The 21,256-nt window shown below is 43.7% G+C and overlaps 1 protein-coding gene across 1 annotated transcript; it reads right to left on the reverse strand.

The window, feature by feature from the left end:
• Positions 1–4,600: 4,600 nt before the first annotated feature.
• E2F8 (E2F transcription factor 8) lies at positions 4,601–19,899 on the reverse strand (the record flags this gene model as incomplete). Its single annotated transcript, XM_082844065.1, has 13 exons — positions 4,601–4,898; positions 5,255–5,649; positions 5,767–5,899; positions 9,425–9,956; positions 10,199–10,286; positions 10,591–10,794; positions 11,391–11,441; positions 12,287–12,424; positions 14,080–14,241; positions 14,461–14,775; positions 16,693–16,849; positions 17,196–17,474; positions 19,885–19,899. 13 exons carry the CDS (start codon positions 19,897–19,899, stop codon positions 4,716–4,718), a joined length of 2,652 nt encoding a protein of 883 aa, XP_082700191.1. The 3' UTR covers positions 4,601–4,715.
• Between the last annotated feature and the right edge of the window lie 1,357 nt (positions 19,900–21,256).

Here is a 21,256-nt window from a genome sequence, read left to right on the forward strand (position 1 = left end):
GGTTTCCTTTGCTGTGCAAAAGCTTTTAAGTTTCATTAGGTCCCATGTGTTTATTTTTGTTTTTATTTCCATTTCTCTAGGAGGTGGGTCAAAAAGGATCTTGCTGTGATTTATGTCATAGAGTGTTCTGCCTATGTTTTCCTCTAAGAGTTTGATGGTTTCTGGCCTTACATTTAGGTCTTTAATCCATTTTGAGTTTATTTTTGTGTATGGTGTTAGGGAGTGTTCTAATTTCATTCTTTTACATGTACCTGTCCAGTTTTCCCAGCACCACTTATTGAAGAGGCTGTCTTTTCTCCATTGTATATTCTTGCCTCCTTTATCAAAAATAAGATGACCATATGTACGTGGGTTTATCTCTGGGCTTTCTATCCTGTTCCATTGATCTATATTTCTGTTTTTGTGCCAGTACCATACTGTCTTGATTGCTGTAGCTCTTTGTAGTATAGTCTGAAGTCAGGGAGCCTGATTCCTCCAGCTCCGTTTTCTTTCTCAAGATTGCTTTGGCTATTCGGGGTCTTTGGTGTTTCCATACAAATTGTGAAATTTTTTGTTCTAGTTCTGTGAAAAATGCCAGTGGTAGTTTGATAGGGATTGCATTGAACCTGTAGATTGCCTTGGGTAGTAGAGTCATTTTCACAATGTTGATTCTTCCAATCCAAGAACATGGTATATCTCTCCATCTATTTGTATCATCTTTAATTTCTTTCATCATTGTCTTATAATTTTCTGCATACAGGTCTTTCGTCTCCTTAGGTAGGTGTATTCCTAGATATTTTACAGAATAAATACTTTTTAAAAAGAATTCAATATATAAAGGGCAAATCAGACTCGGAGCTTAACTCATGGAATACGGATGATTCTCTTGCAAACTTTCAGAAATGTAGTTAGTTACTTGACTGTTGAAGGACATTGATAATATATTGCCTACCTATTTTTCTACAAATTGTTGACAATCACGACAAGTCCAAATAGTTACTGATCCAACTGAGCAAGTAATTGACCTGAATGCCCTCAATAGAACATTGAGATATAAAATCACTTCTGTAAAGTTGATACTTTTTTTTTTTTCAACCTGAAATAATGACACTTTTGTTTCCAGCTTACCTCTTGTTTCAGGCTCTCAAGATTTGAAAACTACCAGTCGGTGGTAAATATAGTAAAGAATCTGCAGTCAACCCACACTCTTCTATATAATTAATAGGATTGCTCAGACAGCTTATCTGCTTAAATTCTGAAAATCTCTTTATCCTTTATCTGCAGAAACACTAATCGCTTGAAAAGGAAAAGGCTGAGGAAACTTGTTTTAAAGCTGGGTTTAAACAATTTTTTTTTTTTTCCTGCAGCAAATTCTATTGCTCTAGTTCCCTGGGTTACTTGCATCTCTTCCCCATGCTATTACCCTTTTAGGTATTTTAAATGGCATGTTGCATTCACTTGAACAGTTGTGAGTTGCTGGCATTTTCTGGTGAGATAAGCATTTCTTAAGGCCTATTCTATTCAGTCATTGGCTGGATTTCATCAGGTCCCGGGAACAGGGATTTAACTGGTCTGGGAACTGGGAAGCCTTGGCTCTGAGTTTCACTCTGTGATTTGTTAAGAGTCCTTTGGTTACCAGCCACAGGTATGATTGGCAACTTGAAGCAAAGGAAATTTCTTGGAAGGATAGCAGAGGTGCACAGAATCAGGTGGCTGAAAATCAGGCTTGAACTTGGGCAGGTGCCATAGCTTTTCCAGAGGCTGGGAAGCAGGAACGCCAGCAACCGTCTTGCAGTGGGGACAGAATGGTAAGAACGCCACTGCGAGGATGAAATGAACATCAAATTACAGGGAGGTTGGCTTAGACTGGATGTCAACCCCACTCTTGATAGATATGTGCTGGGACCCCCAGTTATAGTCCACTGGGCTCCACCCAGTAATTCCTTAAGAGGAAATTCAGGAGGCAGTTTGAGGAAAGAAATTTCATGCTGGGCAGATAACTTTGTCCACTACTGTGCTACAACCTGGCATCTTTAAAGTTGTTTCCAGCTTTAAAAATGGACACTCTACCATGAAAGCCTTTGGGGTTACCATGTGCCAGTGATGCTTGTTTCTATGAATGCCTATAAAACCAGTGAACATTAATAAGACAAACTGGAAGAAGACGTTTATGAACACTAGTGGGTTATGTAGCTGTATTAGTTACCTACTGCCGCATGGCCATATCACTACAAACTTAGCATCTTCAAACAACTCAAATTTATTATGTCACAGTTTCTGTGGGTCAGGAGTCTGGGAGTGGCTTAGTTGGGTTTTCTGCTTAGAATCTCATAAGGCTGCAGTCAAGGTGTCATGGCTGCGGTCTCATCTGAGGTCCAAGTGGGGAAAGATCTGCTTGCAAGCTCACTCAGACTGTTGGCACCATATTGAGTGTTTCAGTTTCTTGCTGGCTGTTGGTGGCAGGCCACCCTCAGCTGCAACAGCTGCTCACAGGTCCTTTGTTGGGCTCCCCAAACATGGCCACTCTGACTCCTCCAAGGGGGAAAGGCAGGCTCTTAATCATGTACACACATACTCACACACACCCCATCACCTTCACTGTGTCCTGTTGGTTAGAAGGAAGTCACAGGTCCCACCCACACTCAAGGGAAGGGAATCCACAAGGGCGTGAACACCAGGAGGTGGGGGTTATGGGGCAGCTTTACAAATCTGCCAGTGGCAGAGCTGGGTGGGACAACCCCAGAGCTGTCTCAAAACCTGACACATCTCCTTTCTTTCTGTGCATCTGATTTCCCCAAACCTCCATCCTAGGGAGGTACTTCTCCATGTGTAGACCTGAGAAGGGGGGCAGAACAAAACCTGGCCTGCAGTCTCTCTAGCTCGGCTATCGGGGAGCAGATGTCAGAGATTCACCTCCTTGGAGCTACAGTGACTGCCTGTCTGGGTTGGTGTTTCTCTCAGTTCTCTGTGCAATTATGTAGTAGCCTCCGCTGAACTGTATCTTTAGTCTATATCTACTACTGGCAACTTACCTTCTCTGTATTGAATGGATTTACTTTCTTTCATTTATTTGTGTGTACATACTGTCTTCCTCAATGGTACTATAAGCAAAGGCAGGAGCCATTTCTTAAATCAGGAACCATACACATGCCCTCCAAGTAGGTTTATAAAAGACAAGGCAGAGGAACTTTGGAGGAAATAGTTCATATTGGCTCTCTAGTGGTGTGGAGGAAGAGGGATCTCTAGGTCAGCGTGCAAATCTGCCTCTTAGCTGTACTTGGCTGTGCAAACAAAACATGTATATTTGAAGGCTTTGAGCTTGTAAATGCTCAGATTACCCTGAAACAATGTGCTTGGTTCCTGCTAGAGCTGCTGGGCATGTATCTGGAGGCAGATGTGTAATGAACAGATAAAGAGATAAAGACATGGGTTAAGTCCTTGCATACACTGGCAGTGTGACCCTGGACTTGCTGCTTGAATTTCTGGGAGCCTCGGTGACCTCATCGCCCTAGCTTGTAGAGATAATGCCTTTAAAATGCGTAACAGTGCCTGGCACATAGGAAACAAGCAGGAAGTAGGTACTACAATGATCCTTTAAGACCCTGACAAGGGAAGGCATGTGTTAATTCTTAAGGTACAATTTGTTGCATAACCAGGGGATCAGGGAGGTGCACACTTAACACATTATAGCTCGTTCCTTCTCTTGGAGCTCATGGAGGGTTTGATGTGGTAGTTCCTTGAGTGTGGACGAAATTAGAACCCTTACTGCTACTTGCCCACCCCTGGAGCTGGGCCATTTGGGAAGTGTGGAAAGAGGACTGTAGCTGCAGCCCCTCTTCTGTCGACAGCGGGACGGAAGAGGGTGGATGCTGGCCATGCCATGCCATGCCAGGGCAGGAGCATCCCAACTCACACCTCTCATTTCCAACCTCCCAGGGCGTGGTGGAAAGCCCAGGGGACTAAGCTGGCCGTCCTTGGCCAAGCAACAGCTTCTCTGAAGCCATTTTCTCTCTGTAAAAGTGGAGCCACGTGGAAGATCAAAAGAGGGGAAGAACGTAGGCAATAAACTTGGCATATCTAAGGAAACCCAGGATGTATTCTCCGTACTAAGAATTTGACTCAGAGGTTCGAGAAATTTCCCTTTTCTTCCAAAAGGCCAAATGAAAAGTTAAATACATTTTAGAAAAGTTTTAATTTGAACAACTTATGATTAAAAATACATTTTATAAATAATTTTTCCATAGACTTGATTAAGTAAGGATTGTTGCGAACTTTACAAAAAGACATACTGCAACAACAGCTGAAAGAAATTACAAAAAATATAGCTACAGCCCTATTTAAAAATACAACATTGTACATCACAGCGTTTTCTTTGTGCAAAGTTGTAGAGAGCGCTGCGTTAGGCCTGTCACAGATTCACTCAAAGGGAAGTAAACTTTAACAGTTACTAGGCATAATAGTATAGGCACAGCTGGAACAACGAACTCTTTCCCCCAGAAGTTAATATACCTCAGTTCTTTTATTTTGTAGGACTGATGGCTGAACTTAGCTTAATACAAATATATATTTTATGTGTGTATGGATATATATAAGTATGAAAACAAGTGTCTGTTTTGAAATTAAGTAAACTCCCAACGTATTTACAGCATTTTCAGAGAACGTGTTCTCCATATCAGTCTGAGGATATCATCTCTGTTAAACAACTCTAGAAGATTAAACGAGGCCGAATCTCTCAATTAATGGACATCCTCCGTTGAGACTTCCAGTTTTCGCTGTGGAACAAAGAGAGTTCCTATGGAGGTGTTATTAGCACCGTCGAAATCCACGCAGGAGGAGCCTTTTGGCTTCGTTGGTCCACCTGGGGTACGGAAGAAGCTTTCAGCCACTAATTGGGACCCTTTGGGTGTCACAGGAACAGGCTGATTGGAAAGAGAAGAATGGAGAAAAGTCAAACCCGTGTAGACAGGTACACCTGGCAACCTTAGAAAACTGGACTGGAGGGACACGTCACATGATGGGAACCTCGCATGCCCTGAAATCTGCCAGCTGAGCCTGCATGAGTTTCATGTTCTCAATTATTTTTGCTAAGGTGAGACAAAAAGCTCATGATAACCCCATAAAATGGACTCCTTGGGCACTCTTCCTGGGTTTGGAAGGAAGGCAGGCCTTTAATCTCGTCACTCTCCCAAAGGAGAAAAGCAAATGTGAGTCTCCCGTGATGTTGATATTGGGGACTTAATAACCTAAGGAAAAAAATAAATGGAAATACTCTTACCTGTTGTGCCCCTGTCACTGCAACTGATTGTCCATTTGTTTGGTTCTGGCCCAGGACTGATACGTCGTACTTGGTGGCCCTTCCTTGCTGAGTGCCTGCATTTTCTGGTGTGACACTAACAGCCTCTATTCTTGGAGACACAGGAACGGTTCCAGGTCCAGGGCTGGCGGACACCTGCATACCAGGGGAGATGAGGCCCAAGTGCTGCAGAGTGAAGTTTACAACGGCTGAGCTCGGGTTCTGGACGGGAACGGGGTGGCTCGAAGTGAGAGCCGAGCTGTTCCCGACAGGGACGGCTGCCACGGAAGTTGGTGAGACCATTAGCTTCAAAGGTGTTACATGAAAAGAGGGAAAATTAACAGCAGTGAGTTCAGATGATGTCACTGGAATAACACCTGGAAAGAAAAGGGGGGAGAATATCTTAAAAGCACAGGCATTTGTCCGAGAAGCATACAAGGCTTGAGTGAACTTGAGAATGACCCACATTTGAACAGTGTTTTACGTACACTCACCTGCAATCGGGGAGCTGTAGATCCTGTGGTTTGGGGAAAGTGTACCTGAGCTTTCTTTACTAGACAAAATGGACTCTGCCCCCAGGGTTGAGCACTGGGTGAGAGGGATTAGGTATCCTGATGGGAACAAGGTCTAGAAAACAAGGAGGAAGCGTTTATTTTACACACAAATATGGAAGAAAAATGGCCAAGCGCCTCTTCTGGGACTAGTATCCCTTGGTGGTTCTCTCATCAGACTAAAGCCTCCAATGGTATGGGCCATGGGCAGGCCAGCTATAATGGCTCTTTGAGGACAATAGCCCTCCTTCCCATTCCAGTGCTTGTCCTGAATAATACAAACCATGTGTTTCTTAAATGCCATCTGTGGTCTTAGGAAGTGTCCTAAAGCTAGCACTGAACCTGCTTAAGGACAGGATTTACCCAGCACATCCCCCCTGACCCCCACCACTGACGCCCTAAATCCTGCTACCAGACTTCTTGGTATGATGTGGTACTGTCAGAACAAGTTTAATGCAGCTGGACACCGTAAAGGCACTGCTGTGTTATTATCTGATTGTCCTTGAATTGTGTGGGATGGTATTTCCCAAGAATATTCTGAGGGGCTCTAGTCCTATGGGATGCAAGCAGGCATTCTGCGAATCATAGTCAAATATGTTTGGGAAATTCTGAATTAAACAAAGGAAAATGGTCTTTATGACAGAATTTCTAAGGGACTTTTATGATGGCATGCATTGTTCTCCAAGGGGGCATCATGTAACATTTCCTAGGTTATTCAGCAACTAAATTTTTGGTAGTATTGGTATTTAAGGAAAACTTTAAGAAATGTTGATTTACAGAAAGGGAATGCCAAACCATAGGCCAAAAATACAGCCTCCTGGCTGTTTTTTTTTTTTTTTATTTTGCAATACGCGGGCCTCTCACTGTTGTGGCCTCTCCCGTTGCGGAGCACAGGCTCCGGACGCGCAGGCTCAGCGGCCATGGCTCACGGGCCCAGCCGCTCCGCGGCACGTGGGATCTTCCCGGACCGGGGCACGAACCCGTGTCCCCTGCATCGGCAGGCGGACTCTCAACCACTGCGCCACCAGGGAAGCCTTTTTTTTTTTTTTTTTTTAACAATGGCAGCGTGAATAGGTGCAACAGAGACCATATGGCGCACAAAGCCAAAAACATTTACTATCTGGTCCTTTACAGAAAAAGTTTGCTGACTCCTGATTTAGAGCAAAGGAATTATACAACTATACATTTTTTTCCCCTAGTACTTTAGGTTCAAATGATCCCAAACAAACACCCTTATAATATACAAATGAAAGGGCAGGGCACCAGGGTTCAAAAAATTACAGATAAAAAAGAGGACTGATTAATTCATATGAGATGCCCAATTGTCATGAGCAAAAGCTTTAGGGAGTAAAGTTACATTCCAAACCGAAATGGCCAGTGTTGGGTTGTGTGTGTCTGCACCATGCCTGCTGATCCTTGTACTTTTCCAAACAGAGGCAGCCTACATGGGTGGCTGAGCCGCCTGAAAAGTCTGCTCAGTCTTACCAGGAGCAGGATTGGTGAAAGCGAAAAAGCAGGTCTTGTAAACTAGGGGCCCTCCTTTTATCTTCCTCTGGATCTTTCTTCTCACCATTGTCAAAACAACAGTCTGTACTTTGGTCTAGCTGTTAATAGGTCTGGTCAGAATCCACAATGCTAAAGGGTACCACAGACTTTCAATTTTGTTTCTTAGATGCTTAGTTCTAGTCAATATCTTTACTAGTAGGTTCCTTAAAGACTGCAGCAAAAAAGAATTTTCAAGGGGTAGATTTATCTTTGCTATCTTTAATCGCACTCTCTCATGGTGTGAGTTTTTCTGGTTGCCGGTTTAACTCTTTTCAAATTTCCAGCAAGACCTAAAGTACTCTAATAATAATTATCCTTCCATTTCCTACAAACTATATTCATCGCAAAATTTTTTCACCTATAATGCCAATTCCTTTTTTTAAAAAAAAATTAGAACTATTAAAATAGCAGGATGAAAGAATTTGACATATTTCAACTTGCACATCTTCTCATTGAGCCTACATTACCACTCTTACCCCTCTTCCTATGACGCTATCCTGTTTTATTTTCACCATACTTCTTATCATTCACTACCTGATATGTTTGTTTGTATACTGTCTTCTCTCCACCCCTAGAAGTGTAGATTCTCAGTAAATGTTTGTTGAATGAATTAACACATGAATCTCTCACTTTCTTTGTTCTGCTCAGTCCGTGCTAAAAAGAAATGGTCAAAATGAAGTCAGAGATGAACAAAGAAGCAGGGGACGTGAAAAATCTATCCAGTGAAAACCCTAATCCTGAATAACTAAGTGAGCAATAGGAGACCATTATTAAATCATACCCATTGGCTCAAAGAGATTATGGACCTCCCAGAAAATCGAATCAAGCGAAGCCTTGTGATTTTCCCCCTCGCATGGACATTAGATGCAAAATGATACTATGCTAAGATAATGGATGTTTTGAATGGTTACCATGAGGCCATCCTTAGGGAGGATTTGACAAACTCTAAAGCCTCCTTAATAACAACAGTTACAGATAATACCCTTCAGCTTCTACGGTGCCTTAAAAGGACCACAAACCCCTTTATGTAAAACATCATGTAATAAATGCGCTTAACCTCACAAAAACTGTAATATGGCCCTGGGGCAAGTGCTCAAAAGCAACCACCCCCAAAGGCAGGTGCTGGGCTTGGTTTGATCCAGAGCACAGGTTTGATCCAAAGCATATTCTCTTTACACCCAATAGACGATCAGGAAAAACTGGCAGAACAAATTCTTTATAGATGTGGAAAAACAAGATGAAGGGAAGTAAAATAACGTGAATTAACAGCAGGGACAAAATGAGAGATTAACTTCTGCTTCCACGTTTAGTGGTGTTTGTTTATTTGGTGATGCTGTCTTTCATATATAATTGTCCTAAGGGAGGAAAACGAGATAATGTATGTAAAAGTGCCTAATACTTCTGCTGTATGGTATGTGGGTGGGCATCCAATAGATGCTCATTCCTTCCTGAATAAAACTCCATCTAGGAAGAAAATTGTCTAGAACGTCAAAATCTCTAGAAACCAATGCATCAAATATACCTAAAATTAGCCAAGCTAAGTTTGATTTTTCTATTTGCACAAAATGGAAATTTTGGTTTAAATTTTAGGTAGAAAGTAAAAACAGGGGGAACAATTTCTCTTCTAGGCAACAGATGCCAGTTACATGACATCAAACAAACATCAAGTAATGACTCAGAAAGCAGGAGTTAAAGGGACCCTATGTGTCCATCCATTCATTTGGGGTCACGGCTGCTTGTAAATTATTTAAGACTTTCATGGCAGGTGTTTGCATTCCAGTGTGTGACGGGAGAAATGGACTTAAGGACAACCACCCGCAGTGCTTTAAAAAGAGAGCAAATAATCCCTTCCTCCAGAGGTTAGAAATGTCCCTGCCATCATCCCAGTAAGGGGATTAGCTGTCTGAGGCCTTGTTTGGATTATGGGATGCTAAGGAACAGTTCCCTGTTTTCTGAGAGACTGCTGTTTGCTCTGGTAAATTTCACAAGCCACCAGATTCTCTCCTAATCAACTGGGGAGCTCCTAAAGCTTTGCACAGTTCAAGGCTGTACTTACTGTGGAGACATTTTCAAGTCCTTTCAGGTCTTCTTTAAATTTTTTTTTGGAACCATTGTCCTCGAGCATGCTTGCCCTCTTTGAGCCTCTTTCTCCAGCAGGCTCCCTGTCTCGGTTCTTTGTACCTTGTCGCTCTAGCCCTGGCAGCAAGCTTCCAGGCCTGGCGGAGGCACTGGACTTCGGTGGATCATTGGCTGCATTCTCTGTGGTGGTATCCGTGGAACCTTTTGATCTCGTGGCGTTAGAAGAGGGGGTGGGGCAGACCGTGGGGCTCAGGCCTTGGGGCGGCGTCATCGTTTGGGCCTGGGCAGGCTGTAGGTAGATGGCATATGATGGGCCCGAAGGGGCCTGAGGTAGGATCACGGGCACTGCCGATGGCAATGGGCTGGGGATGAGGGGGACCACCCCCAGGGGCTGGATGAGGGACGGTGCTGTCATCTCTAGCTCAGCATTTGCTGGAGGGTCCAGAGGGGCCACTGGTTTACAGTGCCCAGATCTTGCCAGTTGTACTTTCACTTTCTTTCTGGGTTCACTAAAAGACAAGATTTAAAACATGATACAATGGAAACGTGTTCTCTAAAATGTTCTGCCACTTCAGATTGCCCCAGATCGAAGCTATGCTTTTATGAAACTAGCAGATAGTTTCTGTAATGATTCCGTGTAGAAAAGATTCCCTCACCAGTTGCCAAGGCTAGTGCCTATTCTTACGTAAAATAAGTAATCCTATCGATGCAAGTAAAGTAATGCATCCTGTTACTAAAGAGCGTTGCCTACCTTGATTGTTCTTCTAACTGCATTTTGCAAATAGCTGCGAGCTGAGCCATTTTACTGGGGAAAGGCACAGAATTCTGAGAACTCTCAGCTGGTAAAATAAAAAGAAGGTGGGGGAGAGGATTGGTCAAAGCAAAAGAATACATGTTCACACAGATGAAACATCACTGAGGTCAAAGGAACATGCAGCGCTCCCCCAAATCACCCAGCAATTAAACAATAAACCCCACAAATCACTTTTTATCCTTTAATTCATACATAGTTAGTCTTCAAGTGGGTTTGGGACTATGGAAGTTGAAACAATTCTCTAGCAAGTCCCGCGGGATCAAGTAAGCTAAAAAGTCGGATAAAAAGGAATTCTTCCGAACAGAGCCCTGACGTGATTGTAAACATACCTTTGTTGGTTTTGATAGGGCTAGTGGGAGCAGAATTTATCTTTCTCCGATCACTTTCTATGCTCTTTACCAGTTTGATGAGAGATGGGTGTCGAGTGAAGTTTGGTTTCCCACGTGCGGAAAAGAGGTTTTTGGCACAGTTCTCTTTAGAAGACCGCCTCCCTTCCAAATCAGAGGGAGCAAAGGGAAGCACTGGGCCAAGACCTGAAACAGGAAAGGGCAGCGTGTGAATACACGGTTGGTTCGGCCTCCTTCTGGGGTATGAGGTCAGAGTGTGATTCTAAAATGATTTTAGGACTTAAACTGGCCACAGTTAATAGAGCACCTACTATGTGCCAGATACCGTTTTAAGGGCTTCACCTACAAAACCTTGTTTATCTTATTAAATAAATTCTGAGATAATATTTCACACTTTAACATCTCTGAAAGCCGTTGTATCTTATAACCAGTGGTGTGCTACAGTGTGACTGTTACTGATTTTTTCTTTCTTATTGATATATAAAACATTGTGCATCTCAGAGTCAGTGGAGACTTAATCTGATGAAATATGGTGACCCTCACTACTATGGAGTGAATGTTTGTGTCCCTCCCCACTCCCCCACCCACCAAATTCATATGCTGAAACCTAATGCCCAATATGATGGTATTGGGAGGTGGGGCCTTTGCGAGATGCTCATGAGGGCGGAGCCTTCTTGCATAGGATTAGTGCTCTTATAAAAGAGAACCCCCAGAGCTCCCTAGTCCCTTCCACCACGTGAGGTTACAATGAAAAGACGGCTGTCTAGAAAGCAGGTCCTCACCAAACACTGAATCTGCTGGTGCCTTGATTTTGGACTTCCTAGCCTCTAGAACTGTGAGAAGTAAATGTCTGTTGCTTATAAGCCACCCAGTTGATGGTACTCTGCTATGGCAGCCTGAACAGGCTAAGACACTCTCTACAACTTGGGTAGGTACTTCTCAGGAAATGCATCCCCATTTCAGAGACATTTCATACATTAACTGACTCACGGTCTCTTAGCTTGTAGAATGTGGGCCTGGGATATGAACCTCATCAGTCTAGCCCAGAGCCTACACTCTGAATCCCTGTACCAAAGGACCTCTCTCTGTAGTTATATCCAAAATCACAACAACCTCTTCCCACTTGTGGGTGAGGAAACAGTCTTGGAGAAGTAACCTGCCCAAGGCCACAAGGCTGATAAGTATCAGAGCTGGGACTGGAACCTAAGCCTCCCTCTGCTTCCACAGCCCATGTTCTTCCCACTTTCCAGCACTTCTGTGTGGGGATCTTGGTGGAACACAAAATGTCAGAATCCCAGAGTTGAGAAGGAGACTAGAATATTGATACTGGAATGAATTCACTTCATATTCTCCATGTGCACAGACTCTGTTACGGTCACTGAGCAGCATAATAATGACAGCAGTAGTATCTTATGCTTCGTGATGCTTTCAACTTTCTCAAATCCTTTCACATACAGATTCTGCCTCCTGCACAGGATGTGCAGTTGTTATGGACCTTGGCTGCTGACGGAGCCAAGAGCTAAATTTTCCATATCGGTTCATCTTTAATTGTCATTTCAATCACTTATATATGTTCTTTACATGTGGGAGTGTGGGTAGGAAGGGAAAGGGAGAATATCTCCAAATGTGCGTTAATTCAAAATAACGGGGCAATGAATGAAAGAAAACAAATACATACCACTGGGATTTGGACTGATTTCTGGGCCTGTCCATTTAAAAGCTGGTTTTCGGCCTCTTTCCTCTGTAACGTGAACTTTCTTGATAAGATCCAGGCTACTCAGAACATTAGCTATATCATACAACCTCCTAATTTTTGCTGGGGGGGGAAAAAAGTGTATACATCCCTTAGTGGAATAATGAAAGATCAAAGGACTTTGCTTCATAAGGACTTCATGTACATTCAAAGAGCTATCCTAACCATCAGTGTCAGAGAAAAATGTGACTCTTAAGTTATGCTAGGGACACTGCTTTAATTAAAACAACAAAAAATAGTTTTAAATATTGAAAAGACGCAGTTACTGATGATACTGAATTTTGAAATGACAAAAGTACATGTTGGAAAAGGAAAAGTGACTCAACGATATCACCTTATTGGGAATCATGTTACAGATTTTCTAATAAAAATTTACCATTGCTGGGCATCTCCTAGTGAGGATTCAGGATTATGAACAAGTAGAAATACAGTATCGATGATAAATGTATTGCTTTCCTGCTTGTGATAGTTTATAAAAAGATTTGTTTAATAACATAAGCATGGAATATTCTATAGCCCATCAAAATTTATAAATTTTCATACTGTCCATATGTAATATGAAAAGTAGAGATTTGTTAATTCTATAAATCTTACATATCTTGAAAAGTTTTGCTACAAAAAGTCTGCCTTTACTTCAGCTTGACAGTACAAAGTTACAAATTGAGCCCCTTCTTCATGGCCATGCCAGAAGGTTCTGAATTCCCTGGGGATTCAGGAAATTACACATCTGTAGTTCCTGGTATAGTTTCCAGGGCTGTGACTAACCAGTGAAATGGAGAGCTGAAAACTGGTGGCTCAGAGAAAGCGGGCAGCCCATCGGTAGTATCGGGATGTGTTTCTTGAGATGACAGATCTCCCAAGCCCATTGCCAGCATTATTGCCTTAATCTCTATTCATTTTGTCTTTATAGGGACACTGGAGATGTCTGAATATACTTTCATATACTCTTAATATACTTCACCAGTACAGCTTCCCAGGGATGGGAAGGGATCTGTGTGGTAGCTCGCAGGCATTCCCCCAGCCTCTGCTGTGGCTCGGGGCAGCTCTTCCTCACCAGTCAGCCGGGTCCCCCGAATGACCCATGTCCAGGCCAGCCTCATGCCCTACTTGGAGGTCGCTAATGCCCTCAGGTGTCTGCTGAGCACTCCCTTCCACACTCTCTACTGCTTTTTGAGGGGGTTCCTGCAAAGTCTGTTCTAGAGGCAAGGGTAGAGCTGTGTTAGGGACCTAATCTACGGTCTCTTTGCAACTTAGAGCAGATACTCTGGCTAAAACCACTTTCAAAACGGCGAACCATCTGTGCTGCAGGTCACTTCTGGGGACAGTGTTAGAAGTTACTTTCACCCTCAAATATGAGAGGCAGTGGAAAGAGCAGAGACCTGGGTTCCAGTCCCACTTTACAATTTACTGCTCATTTAGATTTCAGACAGTACAGATTCTACATGTGTAAAATGGAGACAATGTTACAGTAACAAAGGAGGTAACATTTAAGGAACTGTATAAGCCAAAGTGTCAGATAAGAGTAATTATATACGTATCTTTGAATCCCACAAGTCAGCTAAAGCAGTATCATCATGGCTTCTGGAGAGAAGTGAAGATACAAAAGCCTAACTAGATATGATCTCTTTATATAACAAATGTATTTGGAAATCAGTTAATAACCGAGATTTTATTATTTAAGAGTAGGTCCAAAAGTCCATGGCAGTCGTGCCACTTACTTTTAAACTTGCTTTTATCCAAATCTTCCACATGGTCCTCCCCAATTAAAATCTTGGCAGCAACTTCCAGGCTCACTATCTGAGGCGTTGACACCAAAAATAGCATCACAAATTTCTGGCTCATCACTCTTAAAGACTTGTCTTTGCGGCTGTTTACAGAGGCTTTGGAGAAGGAAGAGGATTAGAGAATTAAAATTCATGAAGGGACAAGTGCTTTCTAAAGTAACCAGGCTAAAAATACCACAACCTGATCCCACGGCTGATGTGCAGCATTTTCACATTACAAGCAGCAGAAGCTTTGAGCGTGGTTCCCTAAGGAACCTCTTCTTTAGACCTCCCAGAGGTGCGCTGCCGCCTGAGCTTTTCAGCAGCAGCTCTCACCTGCCCGAAATTCCACTCCAGGAAGTTCGACAAAACACATGTCTGGGTGTCCGTTTTGGCCAGTGTTTGATTTGATGATCGGATCCTCTATACGGTAACTCTTACTGAAGTCAAACTCTTGTTCATATTCTTTCTTTTTGATCATCATAATCTGCTCGGCGTACTTGTTCTCTTCCCCGACGCTCTTCAGAGTCCCAAGGGTTTGGTTGAGGTTGTGTCGGCCGTGCCAAGTGTATCTGTTTTTGGCAAGCCGGCTCACCATGTGCAGACTCTCTAGAACGTTGACGATATCGTAAATGCGTCGGCGCTCAACATCTGCAAAGAACGAGCAATTGTACCTTACTAGGATCGGATTTTGTAGTGTGGATAGAATTGAATACCTTTTCCTTCCAGGGATTACTAGACAGTAGGTTCTGGATTATATTAACTTTATTTATGCTCAACAAAGAGTGTGAAGATGAGAAAGGCATGTCCCTGCTCTCCAAGGGCACAAATAGTTAATATGAATTAGAAAGGTGACATTTATTGAGGGCTTCCACTGTGCCATACAGGTTTAGGACATTTTTACCCTAAACTTGTGAGGTAGGCATTATTATCCACACTTTAAGGATGAGGAGATAGAGGCTCAGGCTGGCTAAGCTGTTCACCTCAAGGCACAGAGCCAGTAAGTGGCAAAATCAAGTCTTCAGTGCTCTAATCCCACACTCTACACTCCATTTCTTTTTTATTCTTTTTTTTTTTTTTGCGGTACGCCGGCCTCTCACTGCTGTGGTCTCTCCCGTTGCGGAGCACAGGCTCCGGACGCGCAGGCTCAGCGGCGGTGGCTCACGGGCCCAGCCGCTCCGCGGCATGTGGGATCTTCCCGGACCGGGGCACGAACCCGTGTCCCCTGCATCGGCAGGCGGACTCTCAACCACTGCGCCACCAGGGAAGCCCTACACTCCATTTCTTATATTAGTTCCCAACACACACACACACACACACACACACACACGGCTGTCATATGATAGGTACAAGGTGCTGAGATTCCTTGCTGTTCCTGGAACTTGCCAGATATGCCCCTGCCTGAGGCCTTTGTGCTGGGCTGCTCCTTCTGGCTGGAATCCTTCTCCCAGATGTCTTCATAGCTCCCCACCTCGATTCTTTTGAGTCCGTGCTCGGATGTCACCCTCTTAACAAGGCCTGACCTGACCACTTCATTTAAAATTAAATTGCAAATTGCAAAGCACACCCCTAGCACTCCAATCCCCCTCTACCTTGGTCTACATTTTCTTTTTTCCACAGCACATATTACCTTCTAACATATATCATAATTACTTACTTATTATGTCCTTTGCATATTATCTATTGACCCCACTAGAAAGCAGGTTCCACAGGAGCAGGGATTTTGTCTTTCTGTTCGCCAATGTCATCCCAGCTGCTACAACATTGCCTGGCACATAATAGGTGATCAGTAGATACCTGCTGAATTAAAGGGTACATCCTCCATAGCTACAATGAAGTGTATGTGCAGAGATGAATCTAAATAGCATATTCTTAAAATATGAAATAAAGTTGATATGTATAAACATGTATGAGAAGGACAAAACTTTCTTCCCAGGGTGATAGCTATATATCAAAATATCCTGTATATCTCTTCACAGATCCAGATTATAGTATTTTCATGACTCCAAAGGTATACCAAGTTTGCCACAGACTCCTTTTTAGCTGTAACTAGATTTGAGTCCATGAAGAGAGGAGCGAAAGGGGGCAGGGGAACACAGTAACTTTTGGCAAACACAAAACATTCAGAAAATGCACTGGTTCTCAGAGTAGCGCTGAATGGCAGGGAGGACTAAAGCCCTGCTCCCATGCCCAGAGGCCGATCCTCATTGTAAACTGTGAAGAAACCATTCCACAGCCTGGCTCCAGTGAGAAACAAGACCCAAGTTCAGAGTTGTAGCTGTTTATGAAACAAGTCATAGAACAATGGTGCCTCCCTTTAAAGCATCAGAGCTTTCGAAATGCAGTCAGAGCAATCTCCATGGTGATTTTCTGCTTCTGTTTTAAGACTTAACTGAGACTGGAAACTGTATGCGGTTATTCTTAAATTAATAGGGCTTTACAGATGGATAACTTCTGTGCGGCCTTGTGTCATTACAAACACTGGCTAGATGAGTGTGGGTCTGAAGAAGTCAGTCTATGAAGTCCCTTTAATGATTAACCATTTCGGTGAGCTCTTTGCATACTTACTAAGTTCCTCGGCTACTTCATCAAGACAGATGTCGTTATTCACAGCAGGGTTGGGATAGTTGGGATATCGAGCTAAGAACTTATGACACAACAGTCCTAAACTTTTCTCTTTTCGACTGGGTTGGGATTTCTCATATTCATCTCCAGATAAGTGTTCCTACAAAGAAAGATGTAAATAATGTCTTATTCATAAAGATTTACTGGGGGCATCTGCGCTCAATGACTAACACTTATACACATGGTTTGCTTCAATAGCTACAAAATTGGAAAGAAAAGGTGTGGAGCCAGGATAAATTGCTTGACAGATCTGAAAGGGAAGAAGTTCATAAGTAAGTCACAGGTTCAGAATTCCCAGGGCTGTATTTGATGGGGTCCAGACCCCTCCAGGGCTCTGAGGGGGGTGATGCTTTACACTGCTAGTGCTTCTGCAACAGCTTCACACTGCTCCCCCGACCCCCGCTCCCCAAATCCCCCAGTCTCCACCCAGGCCTCTGAAAACCTACATGTAAACAATCTCTGGCCTCAGGTAATCCATTTCCGTTGTCAAACAAACCCCTTTTCTGATCTCTGTAGCGGATCTCTGGGCTCACGGCACTGATTAGCATTTTTAGGTTGGCTGTTGGTGTCCACGGTTCTCCCTGGGAGATCTCCTTGGGCTTGGTGGGTGTGGTTAAAGGGCCAAAGTCAGGTTGGATCTCCGCCAACACTATATTTGCTGCGGTGGATTCTTTCAGAGGTGTTTTCACCAGTCCCCTTTTATGTGGCTCGAAAAAGAGATTTTCCTGGTTCAAAACAAGTAAATTATTAAATCCACTGTATAAAAGGATTTATCAGATAGCTTTTGACTCTAGAAATTGTATAAATAGAATAGTGCTAAGAAAAAAATGCCTAGTGAGGTTGTCGAGTTGATTAAATTAGTGACTATATTCCAATGATCACATTGACACTTGTCCATTCTAATAGCTAAATTTCCCATTTTTAACTTTTCAACAAAGCATGGACTTAAACTTTTCATCCTATGTTCCAAGAATTTAAAAAGAAAACTTTAAGACTTATAATTTTTTTTTTTTTTTTTTTTTTTTTTTTGCAGTACGCGGGCCTCTCACTGTTGTGGCCTCTCCCGTTGCGGAGCACAGGCTCCGGACGCGCAGGCTCAGCAGCCATGGCTCACGGGCCCAGCCGCTCCGCGGCATGTGGGATCTTCCCAGACCGGGGCACGAACCCGTGTCCCCTGCATCGGCAGGCGGACTCTCAACCACTGCGCCACCAGGGAAGCCCAAGACTTATAATTTTTAAAAATTTGATTTTGAAATAATTTTAGATTTAGAGAAGAGTTGCAAAGATTGAGCATTCCCATATATCTTTCACTTAGCTTCCCTTAATGGGACTGATAATTTTAAGTGATCCCAAACTCCTCGGAGTGACTTTGACTTATGACACTGTAATAAGTAAACGTCTCCACGGCAGAAACCATGTCCCATTCATCTGTGTATCTAGCACAATGACTGCATGCAGTGGCTACTCAATAAAATACCACTGATGCAGAAAAGTCAGAGAGCCAAGGAAACAAGGGTGAGGGCTAGCATATGGTCAGACTTGTTGGCAAAATCCACTGGGGAGCAAAATCCAGAGTGCCTACGAGCAGCATTTCCGACCAGAGAAGTCTGCTCTTTGAATATTTAACCTTTTCACTTTACAGATGGAGAAATTGGAACCCAGAGAAATAAAATTAGTTACCTAAGACCACAAAGCTGGTTCCTGGCAGAGGCTGGACTGCCACTGAGAAACAAGGGGGTACATTATTAATAGCTGTTCATACTTAAGACTGATGGAGACTATGTTTCTTCTGCTTTTGGCCACTGGTGACTTCACACATTCCTACCACCTGTATCTATTTTATTTTTATTTTTAAAAAGTTTGATTAGGATGTTTATTATCATGTTTTTATTAACAGCAACAAAAGATGTTTGTCTACAATTTACAATGTACAATGACCAGTCAATCCCCCTCTTGCATTGCTGTGCATTAACTGTTCTGTTTTAATGGAAACACTGAGAATACATCTATATCTGTAAGAAAATGCTTAGGATGGCAATAAGCGAAAGAATAGAGACTCACTAATTCTTTTTTTTTTTTTTTTTGCGGTACACAGGCCTCTCACTGTTGTGGCCTCTCCCGTTGCGGAGCACAGGCTCCGGACGCGCAGGCTCAGCGGCCATGGCTCACAGGCCTAGCCGCTCCGCGGCATGTGGGATCTTCCCGGACTGGGGCACGAACCCGTGTCCCCTGCATTGGCAGGCGGACTCCCAACCACTGCGCAACCAGGGAAGCCTGACTCACTAATTCTTCAGTGACTTTAGGAACAAAGATTAATGGGACTATTTTATATGTCTGTGACTCTTTAGGATTTATCAAGTGCTTTTCCATTTGTGTTTTCATCCAGTCCTGTAGTCCTATTCTACAGAAGAGGACACCCAGGCTGAGCGAGGTCACACAGGACTTGAATCTGAATCTCCTCCATCCAACTATGGTACCCTTACATGGAAGTCAGTGTGATGGACCCAAGGGGGGGACCCTCCCCTGATGGTGCACTTGAGAGGTGCTGATCCAAGAAGGGGATTTTTCTCAGGGCTGCTGTCCTTTGCCTCTGACCATCAGAAGAAATAGCAATTCTCTTATTTGACTACTATCTAAAACTTTTAGGAAATTTGCATATTTCATTTTTTTTTAACCTATCAGTATTTGGACATCAATCAAGATACCCCTCACTGACAGTGTCCCCTATAGTTAAAAGAGACTGGTGGTTTGGTAGAAAATGATCTTAACAGGAAATCCAATCTCAAATCATGTCAAATGCCCTTTCTGAATTCCTATTGTTCAAGAATCCTCAGAAATATCATAAAGCAACTAACAAATTTTATTATTCTTAAAAATACCTTCTCTCTCTACTTTATCTCTTTGAAATTTCTACCAAATCATAAAAAAACTAGAAAGAGTAATCCTAGGTAATATTCCCATCTTCAAAAATTAAATTTCCCTTCCTTCTGGGTTTTTATAGGGGCTAACCAAAAAAGGATAACCAAAAAAGGATGCGGCATTAGTAAGATATTGGATATTGAAAAATCATGGAGCTAAATCAGGATGATGTTGCATTTAAAACTGCAAGGATGAGTATTGAAGCTAAAAAGGTACCTTTTCGTTCTCCATTCTGTAAATTTCTCATACATTTAGAGTTTCTTTAAAAATGAAAAATCTGGATTTCCTCCCAATATCCTGATGGTTCAAGTAGTCCAGGTAGTCCAATTAAAAATTTTAATATCCTTAAAGAAAAAAGGAAATAGAAAAAGTTAAAAATAAAAGCCGTAGATCTGACGAAAATAACTTCATGGACGCCACAGGCTACTGAAACAAAGGCTAAAGAAAACTGACAAACTACATTTACATTTTATTCCCGACCACAGACAGCCCCACGGGGCAGAGAACTCCATCAAACGCCTGTAAATTCCTTCAGCTAACCGATCTGCTGTCATGAGACTTCAAGCAACCCACAGAATTTCCAGTGACAGCCCTCTCCCACCTTTAGAGAAGGCAAACCATTCTCCAGACCCCACCGAATGGACTGTAGCAAGCACAAGCACCCACCTGTTCACAGATCAGAGCTCGGGACTCAGAGCATGAGCCCAGGTTCCGGCTAAGCAGCCACAACCCTAAGTATCTGGATAAAAGTCTGCATCTAGATGTCTGATTTTCTCCCTTGACACACACGTGCATAGGCTCAGCAGTAAAGTCTTGGGAAACAGCTTGATAGGTAACTTACAAATTCAGTCCTTAAGCTCCAAACGTATTCTGGGCATTTAAAGAGCGCCTTATGATTAAGACTTTTTTTAAAAAAGACTTCCTTACAGATGCGGCTTCCTTAAAGCGCTATGTACTCGCTATTCAGGCGGCTAGTTCACGCCACAATGTTGGACCCCACCATGGAAGGCTTCATTTGCTCAGCAAGGCAACCAGGTACAGTCCCCCTGCCGCCACCGGCTCCCGCGCCCCGCGCACTTCCCCTAGCGCCAGGCCAACTGCCCCTCCCCCCACCGGTCCCATTCAGCGCGCCGCCCGCCAGGCAGTTCCTGGACAGCATCCTCGCGGTTTCTAGGGCAACGATTCCCGACCAATCAGAGTGCTGGTCGCGGGCCTGCGATTGGTTGGCGGCGCCAGGGGCGGGTCCGGACCTTCCGCCTTCGATTTAAAAATTTGGCGCGGAAAGCCGGACCGTGGTCGGCGCCGCCCCTTATCAGCGCGGGGCTTGAGCGCGGGCAAACCCGCGCCCGGAACCACAGCATCCCTGCCCCTCCCCCTCGCTCGCCCCCTCCCCTCTGCGCGGGAGCTCAGCTCCTCCCTCCACGGCCCCGGGAGGAGCGAGAGGCGGGAAACGGCCGCCGCTGCCTTCCCGAGCCCTCTCCCGGTGCCAGGCTGGCCGAGCGCCGCGTCCCTCTGCGCCCCGCTGACCTGTCAGTTCACCTCACGGTTGGAGCCGACGGGAGCTGAGCGGGGACTCCTCGGCACCCCT

Source organism: Leucopleurus acutus (assembly GCF_964270905.1).
Source record: "Leucopleurus acutus genome assembly, chromosome: 8".
NCBI classification, from domain to species: Eukaryota; Metazoa; Chordata; class Mammalia; order Artiodactyla; family Delphinidae; genus Leucopleurus; species Leucopleurus acutus.